General features: G+C 46.4%; 1 protein-coding gene across 2 annotated transcripts in view; it reads left to right on the top strand.

Annotated features, from left to right (window-relative positions):
- Positions 1-11,748, top strand: part of KCNG2 (potassium voltage-gated channel modifier subfamily G member 2) — a 55,178-nt gene extending 43,430 nt beyond the window's left edge. For both annotated transcript variants that reach the window (XM_027886565.1, XM_027886567.1), the window contains exon 3: positions 10,022-11,748. In XM_027886565.1, coding sequence (XP_027742366.1) covers positions 10,022-10,816 — 795 coding nt within the window. In that variant the 3' untranslated portion in view covers positions 10,817-11,748. The remainder of the gene's footprint in view (positions 1-10,021) is intronic.
- The last annotated feature ends 2,296 nt before the right edge of the window (positions 11,749-14,044 follow it).

The raw sequence follows: 14,044 nt of genomic DNA on the forward strand, positions 1-14,044 counted from the left end.
TGGGAGGCAGGAGGATAAGAGCTTGAAAAACAGGCGCTTGAAAGAATGGAGAAACTGGGAGAAATGAGAGGGAATATGTACTTTAAAATGCTGTTAAGAGTCAGTTATTCTTTTAATATGATTAGTAAGTGAGAGAGAGAGAACAAGACTGAGATTCTTTTTTAGTGTGAGACAAGCTTGAGGAGAAGAAAAAGGAAGAGGATGTTGGGTTTAGGAAGACCACAGTTCCAGGTGCTTTGCATCTGCAGGTATCTGTGAGCACAGCCAGGTGCCACCACATCACCACCTTTTCCCAGGTGCTGGGTAGGTGTGAAAGCACTGGAAATGCCACTGCTTTGTCACACAGCCCTGTCTCTCTTGGGCTGGTCCTTTCAGAGGAGTGTGGGGTGCAGGTATTGTCATTCCTTTGGGAAAGTGTTCCCACTGCTCCTAAGTGCCCTTGGCAAGAACTCTGTCCCTGCTCTGTTTCTGCAGCGTTTTGATTGATGCTGCCACTTACGGGAGATAACCCTCATCTTTATTTCTGCAATCCTGCCATATCTCTGAGGAGCAGGTGTGCTCTAAGTGCCAAGTGCCATTGTTCAAGTTTTTCCAAGAGAGAACTGAGTCTGTCTTGTTTTCAGAGCGCTAGGATGGAAAATACAACTCTTCAGAAATCAGATTTGGTAAGTTGCAATGTTTCTTTATGTGAAAGCTCAGGATGAAGCATTTTCTTAAATTTACGGATACTGGATTTTTAAAAAAGAACAACATTGTAGCTTCTAAGGCTCTGATGACTATCACAGCTAGAAAAGAGAGGGCACTGAGCAGGAAGATTTCTAGTTTGTGTAAAATCAGGGAAAGAGGGGGACGCTTGCCAGCAAGGAGGCTCCTGGTGCTTCATTATTCTCTTGAGGTTTTTTTTACTTTCAATTTCAGTGAAAAAATAGGCCAAACCAAAGAAAAACATTCTGGAAATCTGGAAAATAGAAAATTCCGAGGTAACTTTAGTCAGAAATACTAAGAACATCAGTGTTTCTAAATTGAAGCTGTTCTTTGCAGGACACCGTGGCTTGGTGAAGTAATCTCTTTTTTTTTCTTGCCTTACTGCCTGTCTCCCTGGCAGTGACTCTCATAAACAAATCCTCTGTGCTGAACAGCCCCCTGAGGCCGGGCTGGGCAGGTCGTGCCTGGTCCAAGCACAGCAGGCTGTGCAGGAATTGTGGGTGCACCTGGACAGCTGTGTCACCCATGGGTGTTTCCCACAGAGGGGCCTGCTGCAGGGCAAAGACAAGGGGCTGTGGTCTGGCTTTCCTTTGCCAGTTGAACATTATAGGCAAGTAGGACTTGGAGGGGTCCTCTGAGGTGAGTGCAGACCCCTGTTGTCATGGGAGCTACAACACCACCATTCCCAGAAACCGAGAAGCTTTATCTTAAAAGATCTCCGAGCTGTGGATTGTTAACAGACAGGTAGCAAGTAGATGGATATAGCAGTACTTTCACCAGGTCCAGGTAGACCTGAATGAGAACATCTGACAGCCACTGAACAGCGCTTCTCTTCGTTCCCTTGGTATATTCATAGACAGAAAACGTGTCTGCCTTCATTTGATGATGGTAACCGAGCCAAATGCATTTAACTGTCTGTTTTCAAGACAGGTTTTCCACTCCACTAGCCATCCAAGTAACTTTGGGCTACTGTCCCAACTCACTCCAGTTTGAATCTACTTTGTTGAACGTGGGTGGTTCCTGAACAAATCAAATCCTTCACATGTAATATGGGACCTGTCAGCAAGCGTCAGATGCAAGTGTTTGTTGTTTTACAGGGGTGTGTTTGGTAATCAAGAAGGAGTTGGTATCAGGGCTTGTTTCAAGGGTGAAACACACAGATTGAGGAGCTTGGTGTATATATTGTGGTGAAGCAGATTATGAACCAAAGAAATACAAAGTGAAGGGAACAGCAGCCCAAAAGGAGGTCACCAGGCAGTAAGAATGTAGCAAAGGAAATGTTACCCAGGGTATATCACTCCTGATAGCCCCTCTCCACTGGTGCGTGGTGTGATCAGAGTGGAAGATAGTAGCAGCTGCCTGCTGGAGAACATACTGTTCCCTCAAGGTGCTGCCAGACATGGTCACAGAGTCCACGGAGTTTTAAGACATTGGATGTCTCGACATTTCACCCCCCAGCCTCTCTGGGTGAGGTACTGTGCTGTTCCTGATAGGCATCAGGCAAGTTTATGGCGTTCTGTTTCATAGATATTTTATGATCTGTTTTTTTCTCTCTCTGTGTTTCTTGCTTCTTGCTGATTTTAGTTTTTGGTTGCTCTCCATAAAGTAGAGCCAGATAGCATTTGTTCCTCTCTAACAAACACTATTGCTTTTTGGAAAAACGTGTCCTGAAAGTGGCTGCAGGCATGAGAAGAGCTGGTTCAGAAGGTGGCATTAGTGAAAGGGCATTTGTGCATCTGTAGTACTACTTACCTGCTTTCCATTCTTCCCAGCAACTCTACTGGGGCAAAAAGAAGCAGGACAGTGGACTGAAGAATATATCTGCCTGTCGCAGGAACAGTAAGTGAAGGAGGCAGGGAAATGGAAGAAAGACTTAGGATCACAGTAACAGTCTTGCCCAGTAGGTAGGTGTGTCTGTGTCTTTCTCCACAATTCAGATATATATGCCAAGTCCATGCAGTCAGCTGTTAAGACATCTACAGCATTTTCAGGGGAAAAAAGTGTCAGTTGAACAGGTCTCAAGGCTCCGTATTTATGGCTCAGAAACACCAGGTGTCTAATTTTGGTTGTGCACTTTGGGGCTGAGATGGGCTGCTTCTGGTTTGGGCAGAGTAACTCAAGGATACACAGCTGGTTCCCCCTGCAGCCTCCTAGATCAGGAATGCCATCCATGCCTCCCGTCTCTTCAGTCTGCCAGGTTAGTCATAGGCAACCACAGTGCATGGGTAAAGTCCTCATGCACGTGGTCTCGTCTTCCCTCCCCTTGACTCCCAGACCCTTCTCCAGCCTTTCTATAAACACAACCATTTGGCTTCATAGTTGCAAGTCAGAGGGGCAGTTGGAGGCAGAAATGAAAGGCACATGCAAGTTGCTGCATCTCAGTAGCCCCTTGGCTGTGTGACTGCAACTGAACAGCACATAATGTAATTTCACAAGCTAATTAGACTCTTGCTGGGTATTTTAGCATACCCTGCAGTTACCTTCTAGCAGTTGCCCATAGTCTTTTGTCATCTCCCTTCTTCCTCTCCGTGTTCTATGTTTGTTTATTTTGCAGCTTCGCTGGCAGGATAAAAATGGCAGGCTGAGAGGGTTTGAAAAGTGGTGATTTGGGACCGTGCTGTCTCAGGATCAGAGGAAATTCAGAGGGGTAAGCAGGTGTAGCTTCTGCCCATGTCCTTGCCCTGTCTCGTCAACAAAGACAAGTTGTACAGGGACAGTTGTACCAGAGCAGCCTTGTGCCCATGACATGGCTGCACACCATGAGAGACAACCCTTCCCACTGAAGGCAAGGCTCTGGTTACCTTTGCCAGCAGCTGGGCTGAAGATGAAGCATAAACTCAGCCACAGTTACTGATCAAAGTGTGTATAGCAAGAAGCAGAGGGCCCTTTCATGGCCCCTGGGTGACTTTAAAAACAGAAACTGCTACTTTGACTTCACAGCCAGCCAGCTTTGAGGACAGGCTGCGCAGTATCTGAATCATCTTTGTTCAGGAGCACGAGAAATACTCAGAGGGGGCTGACTGCAAGTTCAGCCTGACCCCAGCTTTAATGGCAGATGTACTGAGTTACAATCACCAAGTCTGTGGGTGGTCAGTGGCAAGGGGATCGTGCCTGCACTCCAGGGCAGGGTGGGATGCTGCTCTTCCAACAGTGGGTGACATCACAGGAGCCATGCACTCATCCCTGCTGTGAAAATTATCTGGATGCTTTCACCGGAAAATCGCTTTTCATCAGAAAATTGCCTTCCATCAGAAAGTGCCAGCATGAGCAAAATCTTGGGGGGTTTGTTGGTGAGGCATGTTTCTGGGAATGTCGCTGTTTTGCTGGAATTTGTCCCAGGGAAGGCTTTGTCATTTTGCGGTGACAGTTGGGACAAGGGAGGGAAAATGACCCAGCACCCAGTGCTCCAGGCTCTCCCGCACACTGGGGCAGAGCCAGCTGCAGGCTGCCACCTTGCTGCCTTAGGAGCAGGAGCTGGGTCTCTCCCAAACCCAGCAAATGCTCCAAGAGTTGGGCTGCTGAATAATCGGTAGTGGAGGAGTGTCTGTCCTCTGAATCACCCCGCATATGTTCATTGAAACAGGCAGCTCAGCCTCACACTCAAATCCGAGGGGAACACCCTAAGCCTCTGGGCTGGGGACTGTCTCACAGCACTGGGGGCTGCGGGCAGACCTTGTGCAGCAGCCTCAGGGACTTAGTCTGCAGGTCCCTTAACGCGGATCTCTGATGCCAAGATCTTAGTTACATCCGAATTTCAAGTTCTACATCGCTTTTAAAAAAAGAGTTTGATCCGACGTGCACAGAGAAACACCTCAAATGCATGACCCAAAAGACTAAAGTAGCAAGGGGCAAGTGGAAGAGAACAAAAGAAGCGTTTTAGAAATGTCCTGATTTTAAAGCTTGTAGTAAGTACTTTTGTATGCAATGCCTCTCATGTTTAGCTCTCTTTTTTTCTTGGCATATACATTTGAGGGAGGGAAAGCTTCACTGCAGGGTTGAAGTGGGCAGCGTTTAAACTTCTTCCTTGAGAAGTAGCGAAAGGAACCCTGCAAGCCAAACCAAAATGTTTCTGAGAGATGTCTGCAACTTTCAGACAGACCATACAGAGTACAGCTGGATTTGGACTCCAGTGACAACGATTTTTCTTCCTGTAATTTTCCTTTTGCCAAAGGAGCCTTTGGCAAACAAAATGTTTCTCCAGAAGAGAAAAACTGCGGTTGGCTTTTTGACAGCAAATTTCGATAGATCCTAATGAAGAAGACTTGCTTTAATTTGACTGCACAGTATTACTCACTGAAAGCTTCCTTCATTTGTTTTCTTGTGCCCTGAGTGAACATTAGTATATGCCCCCCACCCCCCCAATCCTGTGCAACTGCAGATATTTCCCCACACTCAAGTAATTTCTGCACAGGGAAAAAAAAAAAAAAACCACACAAAAAACACACACACAAAAAAAACCCACAAAAACAAACAAACACACAAACAAAACAAAACAAAACAAACTAAAAAAACAAACCTGCTTGCTGTTTGAAAGAAACAAATGTACACACATAAACAAACATATGTTTTGTAAAGAACAACTGTTTTCCCTGTGGTCCATTTTCAGAAAGCCAGATATGGAAATGTAATGATAAAAACGTATCCGTCAGATTACAAGGTGAAGAAGTCTGGTTCATTGGTATGGGAGCCAGCTATTTGGCTTACAAAAAGTAAAAAGCAGTATGTAGTTGTTAATGTACATCATGTTTATGGCCACAAATTGGTATAGCTCGATCTTTTTTGAGAACATAGAGACTTGATGAAGACCTATTTTGGGCAGGATGCTATTCTGCTTGGTTAGGACTTGGGGTTTTTTGTGTTCCAATGGCTGATTAATTCTTGGGTGTTTTTCTTTTTCTGTCTGTGCATGTGTCTTTCTGATAATTTTTGTTTTGTTTCATTAAACGGAAAAAACCTCAAAACCCTAAGCAGAGTTACAGCATCTGGTGGACTCGAATACATAGTTAAAAGTTTTAGAAAGGAAAATTGCTTTTTTTTTTTAACCAATGCTGTAGTCAAGGGGGAAAAAACTGCAATGAAAAGCAGCTGCAGCTGAAAGAAACAAAGTGCACAGAGCATGAAATACATTTTTGCTGTTGCTGTTTTTGTATTCATATGAGGATTATAATAGGTCATAACCAGATGATATTGAAACATGGTCAAAGGGACAGGAAGACATTTAATTAGTGGAAAAAAAGACCTCTAGCAGGTTGATTGATGCACAGATCTGTTTTCTAAAAGCCTGTTCAGACCCTCATATTCTCAGGACAGCCTCTGGACAGAGCCTGGCTTGTTCAGTTTACAATAGGTTAATAACAATACTGAGAAAAGACCAGCACTTTGCTGGAGATAATTATGTGTTAGCTGAAAGTGGGGATTGTTGCATCCCGTTGAAATGAGCTCTGTGTAGCAGAGCATTATCACTCCACTCCACTGGAAATAAACACTTTGGCATTCACATTAGCTGTCAGCTGTGGACAGTGGGAAGAGCGGAGAAAAGCCAGGGCCCAACATCAGCTCTGGGTGGAGCATTTCAGCTCTTCCTTACCTTGATGGGCAAAGATACCGGCTTGGTTCTGCTGCACTGGGTGACCTGAGCTTCAGATACCCCCCAAGCCTCTTGAGCTCAGCTGAACAAAGGTTGCCAGGCTGCTCCTGCACTTGCGTTTGGGATGTAATTTCTGTGGGAAAATTGGAGACGTAAATAGCAAAGGTGTAGGTTTGTGAACCTACACAGGATAAAGGTGTCAGAGTGTGGGAAGGCAGACAGAGTCTTCCAAAAGTCATCTCCACTGGTAGTCCTTTAATGAGGAACAGTTTTCATTCCTGTTTGTACCCACGTCAAAACTCATATACAGAAACACTTTGGACAGTCTCTTTTCCACATGCAGATAATAGAAAGTGCTGGGGAAATAGGTGACTCTGTAGGTCTATTCCAAGGCTAAATCCTCCATAGACTCCACTGACTTTCCTAAAACTGTTAGTGCCATAAAAATTCTACACTTGCACATCAGAATCCAGAACACTTCCTGTCAGATAGGTCTCTTAATGCAAGCTCTATCTTAGTGTCCATCCATCGTGGAGTGGCATACCTGTCAGAGAAAGCAAATTTGCACATTGGTTTATTTATCTTCTTGTCATTGCTAGCTGCTTTGCTCAGGCCAGCTCTGGGCTGTTATCCTAACTCCTCAGCCTGATCCTGCTGTGCACCTGCAAGGATAGTATCAAGCGCTGCATTTCACCTGCAACCATTGCCTTTAGGCGTGAGAGCAAGCACACCCAGCGAGAGATTCCTAGGGAGCAGGGCTCTGGGACAGTATTGGTCTGATGGCTGGTTTCTGGGTCATAAGGAGAGAAGTTGACACCCTTGAAGGCCGGGAGGCCCTGCAGTGAGACCTTGACAAATTGGAGGACTGGGCAATCACCAGCCGTGTGGAGTTCAACAAGGGAAACTGATGCATGCTGCACTTGGGATGGGGCAACCCTGGATGTCTGTACTGACTGGGGAATGAGATGCTGGAAAGCAGTGCCAAAGAAAGGGACCTGGAGTTCCTGGTCGATGGCAAGTTGAATATGAGTCAGCAGTGCCCTGGCAGCCAGGAGGGCCAGCTGTGTCCTGGAGGGAATCAGGCAAAGCATCGCCAGCCAGTCGAGGGAGGGGATTGTCCCGCTCTGCTCTGCATTGGGGTGGCCTCTCCTTGAATATTATAGTGTGCAGTTTGGGGCACTGCAATATAAGAAAGATATTAAGCCACTAGAGAGTGACCAAAGGAGGGCAACGAAAATGGTGAAGGGCCTTGAGGGGAAGCCACGTGAGGAGCAACTGAGGTCACTTGGTCTGCTCAGCCTGGAGGAGACTGAGGGGAGACCTCATTGCAGTCTACAACTTCCCTGTGTGAGGAAGAAGAGGGTCAGGAACTGATCTCTTTGTGGTGACTAGAAATGGCCTCAAGTTATGTCAGGTGAGGTTTAGGTTGGATATTAGAGAAAGGTTCTTCACCCAGAGGGTAGTTGGGCACTGAAACAGGCTCCCCAGACAAGTGTTCCCAGCACCAAGCCTGGACAATGCTCTCAGGCACATGGAGCGACTCTTGGGGATGGTCCTGCGCAGGGCCAGGAGTTGGATTCGATGATCTTTGCATGTCCCTTCCAACTCGGCACGTTCTGTGATTCTGTGAAGTTACAGTGGCACAGGCAGAGTCCTTCCAGTGACTTTGTGAGCTTTGGCTCTGGCCCACAGAGCCAGATTTGTGCAATGGTGTGAAAGCATCTTGGTTCTTTATCTGATGGGAAAGCCTGACAGCTTAATTATGCTGTGAGAGGAGCAAAGCTCCTAGAAACAAAATCTTATGTCCTATGTGTTATGTTTGTGACAAAAATACTTCCAACCCAATTAATTTGGTGAGGCAGATATAAATTAAGCTCCTTCTAGTCTTCACACGTATCAAATTTAGGAAGTTAAAGACAGGCTATCTGAGCTACTACACTAGTAAAACAGGATTATCCTTCCTCCCTGAGATATGCTCAAAATCTTGACAGCAATTTCAATGGGACAAGCAATTTTTCTCTTCATATCTGCATGACCCCCTGGGAAACAGTGGGAGGTACATCTGTAACACAAGGCCCAACAACCTTTTATCACGGTTAATACAAGAACCATAAGTGCTGGCTCTGAGGATTCCTTTCCACATCAGTTTTTTCCTGTTGACATCTCTTTACTTACTGTCTCAATCTCAAGTGTAGAATGTGCAGGGTGCCTTGGCATTTGGGTTATCATATTGAGGTAACACATGGCTTTATACTCAGTGTGATGACACTGGTCTTGCTGCTGGTGGTGCAGCAGCCCTTGAAAAGTATCCAGTCACTCCACAACATTTTGGGGAATGCTGCAGTTAGCAAAGAGGGCAAATGTCTTATCACTCTTCCGATGTTTTCTTTCCCAAAAGGGAAAAACCTGTGCATACACACTGAGAGAGGGACGAAGTTAGGATGTGGGGCCGTGCAGTAAAACTTTTCCTGGCTTTGTGTAGCAAAAGACACAGCCTCACCACTCTTGAGTGATGTTTTACTGCTATAATTTAGCATAGGCAAGTAAAACAAGGTTGGACATCGGGACCTAATACCTGTTGCATCCAGCGGGAGTCACACTCCCCACCAGCATGGATGGACTCCTACACGCTTACAGGAGTTTTCACAAACTGTTCAGAGTCAGACTGGCACACTGAATAAATATGCACTTCCCTTAAATAAATATACACTTCCCTTCCACACAAAGCACCCAGAGCATTCACACATTTATATGAGCATTTAGGAGAGGAAACAGCACTAGCCCTGTAACTGTTCACATCGAAATCTGTTTGCTGAGAGAAGCTGATTATTATTCAGCTGGAGTTACCAACAGTTGATGCAGCAGAGAATTGTCATAGTATTTGTGCTGTTGAATTAATAAGTGAAGAGCAGCCATCACCAGCATTGTTGTTTATTGCTGTTCCAACGCACCAAGGCTGGTTTGTTTACAAGCATCATAACTAAAAGAGTTCTCCTTATTTGCCACTAAGTAAGCCTGCAGGGAAGAGTACCACTTCCAGTGCGTCAGAAAGCTTGGGGAAGGCATTGTGGTCACTTGCTGTTACAGGTGAGGTAACTAAAAATACTTATCTCTCTGGACCTCCCCCCCTCTATTTTGTGGTATTTTTATTTCTAGAAATACCTACATTTATCAGTACTTTATATAAGCTTTTGACTGTAGTTTGTTAATAAATGTTCACTGGAATATAAAATATGTCCTATATTCAGTGAGTAATATAGATAAGTCCAAGCATATAACTTAAAATGCTGTAGGTGCTTATGAGCCCTTTATAAGCAATTTATTACTGATCAGGAAGGCAAGGAGGAATTGCACATTTATTACAATCCATGAATCCTGTACTAATCCTTTCTAAAGGGTGTTAAAGGTTTGGTTAGAAATGAGGCATGAGCCTTTTGGCAGTGGACTGTCTGGCCGACAGCTGATAACATCACACCAGATTCTTGGCAGCCTTGGGATACTCCATAGCATTGTTGACCTGTCCTGCAGCCAAATATGTAGCTAGTACCTCTGGTTTTAATTATGCCTTCCAACTGCTCTCAGCAGCCATGATTTTACATCACAATTCCTATCGATTTCACAGAGTACTTTTCTTTAGGAACTGCCACTCTGTGTTTCTTTGGTTCATTCCCTGGCTAAATCTCTTTCTCCCCCCCCTTTTATGTGTTCCCCGCTCCTCTTCCCCCCCAGGGTGAGTGCTCACGGAAGTGCTATGACATCTTTGTGCTGGAGACGGTGTGCGTGGCGTGGTTTTCGTTTGAGTTCCTGCTGCGATCCATCCAGGCAGAGAACAAGTGCGCTTTCCTGAAAACTCCGCTCAACATCATCGACATCCTGGCCATTCTGCCTTTCTACGTCTCTCTCATTGTGGACACGGTCTCCGCGAAGAACAGCAGCAAGCCCGGCGGGGGAGCTGGGAACAAGTACCTGGAGCGAGTGGGGCTGGTGCTGCGCTTCCTGCGGGCTCTGCGCATCCTGTACGTGATGAGGCTGGCGCGGCACTCGCTGGGGCTGCAGACGCTGGGGCTCACCGTGCGCCGCTGCACCAGGGAGTTCGGCCTCCTCCTGCTCTTCCTGTGCGTCGCCATGGCCCTCTTCTCGCCGCTGGTGTACCTGGCCGAGAGCGAACTGGGAGCCAAGCAAGAATTCACCAGCGTCCCCACCAGTTACTGGTGGGCCGTGATCTCCATGACGACTGTTGGCTACGGGGACATGGTGCCTCGCAGCATCCCCGGACAGGTGGTAGCCCTGAGCAGCATCTTAAGTGGGATTTTGCTGATGGCTTTCCCGGTCACATCCATCTTTCATACCTTTTCGCGTTCCTACAGTGAGCTGAAGGAGCAGCAGCAACGAGCAGCCAGCAGGCAAGTGCGCAAGCTGCCGGAGAACACTGAGCTCCCAGGTGGTGACGTTACAAGGGGGCTCAGTGCCACATTCCCACCAAGTGCTGCTGGGCAGGACAGTCCACCCACGGTGGACCAGTAAGACAAGAGAAGTTCTTGACCCTGAACAGCTGAGAAAGTACGTTGGCAGCACAAGAAGCAGCAGACAAGGGAGGTCAGTTCTGAAAAGAAGAACCTCCTTAACTGCATAAATGAGGGACAGACACACACAAAGTTGTCTCTAAAGACCAACTTTTGATCTTAAGGGTCCTCTGAAAAGTACCCCTAGAAACTCTGTCAAGTACAGCTCTGCTCCACTGCTTTTCTTAGGGCTTTTCTTTTCTATTGAACAGGTATTTTTGGGTATCCCCAGGGGGCAGCCGTTGAACATAGCCAGCCAGGAGAATGTAACACGAAGCACAGCCTGTGCCAGGGTGCCATTCGGCAGAGTACCCAGCGTGTCACCTCCTCCCTGCCCTGCTTGGTGGCACTCCATGCGTGAGGGGGCTCCCCGTGCTGTGACACCCCACAGCACGTTTGTTTTGGCAGCTTCCCCAAGGAACACAAACCTCAGACAAGCCAAGGGGTGATGAGGGCAAGAGAAGGGCAGAAGCATCCCTTCAGCTGTGCCAGGGGCTTGGTTTTTCTCTCCTGCAGATGAGGCAGCGCAGCCAGGGCTGCCAGCGCTGACTCGTGTGTTAGAGCAGTCTGGGTTATTTCATAGACATGCGTATTTACCATCCTAAGCTTTGTATCTTAGCCCCATGACTGAAATACACATACAAACAACCTTTCTGACTGTGGTACTGAATGTTAACTTGTTTGTTTTTTTTTTTTCCCTTTCCTAACAGCTGAATATATAAATATCATTACAAATCATGCCATTTCCCCACTTTCTGTTAACTGTTTCAGTCTCTCGTGTGTCAAACAATGTGTTCAGCAGATGACTGAACCAAGCTGAACTGTACACAGCCCAAGAAAGGGAGTGTGATGTTAAACCAGCGGTGAGTCCCAGCTCTGCAGTCTTACTCAGCAGTGGTGCAAACAGGAGTAGTCCAAACCCAGTGAAGTCCACGAGACACCTTCAGTGGGGCTCTGGCCTGAGCTGCAATGTAGCAGCTGTGCTCTAGTTAGGAGTAGCCTTTTTTGTTCCCCTCCTACTAAGAAAAAGACAATCCTGTCATTAGAATTAGCATTCTGGCTTCTTCATTATTCTCAAAATATTTAAGTCAATTTAAAGGGAAAATTAATCACGTGATGGCATCTGCATGTGTGCTTACTGATGCTGTGAGCTCTCCAGCCCCCACCCTGGAGGAGCTGTGTAGGTGGTCCAAATCAGGATACTCTTCTGGGTCTTTCAGTGCTCCTACAGGTAGGTAAGATCAGGGAATGGAGGAAGATGGAACCTAACAGCCTCTTGTACCTATGACCCCATTTGTACTAAAGCCATGCAGTGTCACCCTCCGTGTTCTCCTCCTGCCAGGAAAGGAACAAAAGCTGATGCGTTGAAGACGGGATTTGTCTGGTCTGGGGGGTTCTTTTGCCTCAGTGTACTTTGAAACACACCAATCCTACATTAGCGAGCTCTCATATTAAGCCATTCCTTATAGGAATGAAGCGAGGGAAATTAAAAGGTTACACTTTATTTTAATAAAAATTAAAAGCTTTGTTGCTGAATGCATGTGTCTGTCTGATGATTTGGGTGTGGGGGAGGTGATGTTTTGCCAGAGTCTCATGCCTCTGACTCTGTCTGGCCCTCAGCAGTGCTGATACTGCTCCTTTGCAGCCGCTGGGCCAGGTTCCACAGCTCACTGCTGAGTGCTGCAAGAGATGGAGGCAGCGAGACCCTGCAGGCTGCATGTGGGTCCCCAAACCTCCCATATGTACTGAACTACAAGTAAATTGAATGCAGCCTCACGCACCAGGGCTCTGCCCATCCTTCACAGCCCACCACCACCGGGAGCACATCCGCTCCTCGTGCCAGCGAGGAGGGCCAAGGGCTGGTGGATGGTGCCTGGGCTGACTCAGACTACTGGCAAAGCAATACCAGCGCTGGGTTGCTGTGACTCATGAAAGATTTTAATTTTATTGGGTTTTTTTAATCCTGATGCAGGCACTTCTTGGATTAAGACTTATTAAGATCTGGCATCAGGGATACAGCTTTGCAGCTGACTGCAAAACAGCAAAGTGAGCAGTGTGAGGGAGCAAAGTATGTCACGGTGCTAAGGGGCAGCACTGCATTTTCTGGTGGCATTTGGGTGCTCAGTCTTCAGGTGGGACCCAGCAGATTTGCCAGGTGAACTCACAAGTTCACCTTTTACAGTCCTTTGGTTCATGCACACTGGGTGCTGCTGGTTCGTGCTCCATCTCTGGTGTGAAACAAGGGGCCATGGCTACTGTGGGAGGGTGCAGAATACATCTCCTCAAAGGGATGAAGCCCCATGAATTGTCAGCAGCATTAGCTTAATCCTAGAAAAGCCACGTTGGAGTAGACATCCTTGCAGAATGAAGAGTTTCATGCCTGCAGTGCTAGCAAATAACCATGAATGAATGCTACTTTTGGCCCTGCAGCATGAAAAAAAACCAGCACTGGGACAGCAAACTGCAGCTCAGCAGCTGTAGAGAAAAACAGACTGATGACACACACCATATTGCTGTGCTCCATCAAGTTCCTATTGTCCTACAATAGCAAGTCCTTTGTATTTTTCAAAAGGCACATAATTGATTCCAGCACGCACAGAGTTTTACCAAAGTGACAAAACCCACTCATTATGTCCGTTAGTCAAAGCCTGGCTTTTAATAAAGTTTCAATTCACCTATTGAGATGACAGATGAGGAAACAAATATAACAGGAACCTTTTAAACAAATTATTTTTGGAAGCTGTGTAAAGCTGTGATGCGCACATTGCCAGACATAAATGATACTCAGAGGAGAGTGAGTTTCACCCAGGGCAGCTGTTGTTATGGGTGATGCTCATTACTTTTGATCAGCTGCTGGAGAGTGTTGGTTTTGTTGTGGATGGTGGTTGTTTTTCTTTGACACAGCACACGGATGATTGTGGCCATTTATCTCTAACTATAATAACTATAACAAATGCCACACATGTCTGCATATATACCAATACCAGCGGGGAGTTATAGTTGTTCCACTGAACCACCTAGTGCTTCACAATTGTAGCACCCTAGTTTTGCCCCAAGGAAAAAGGAAAAAAGGAAAAAAATATATTCCTCTCTCTCATATGGGACAGAGACTCACAACACACGTGAGCAAAGCTGCCTCTTCTACATGTCCACCTTGGTGACAGCATGCATGGGCCTGGACCTACAAATT

The sequence above is a fragment of the Empidonax traillii genome, unplaced genomic scaffold, assembly GCF_003031625.1.
Source record: "Empidonax traillii isolate 1590-97213 ecotype Southwest subspecies unplaced genomic scaffold, ASM303162v1 scaffold189:size1549363, whole genome shotgun sequence".
Taxonomy (NCBI): Eukaryota; Metazoa; Chordata; class Aves; order Passeriformes; family Tyrannidae; genus Empidonax; species Empidonax traillii.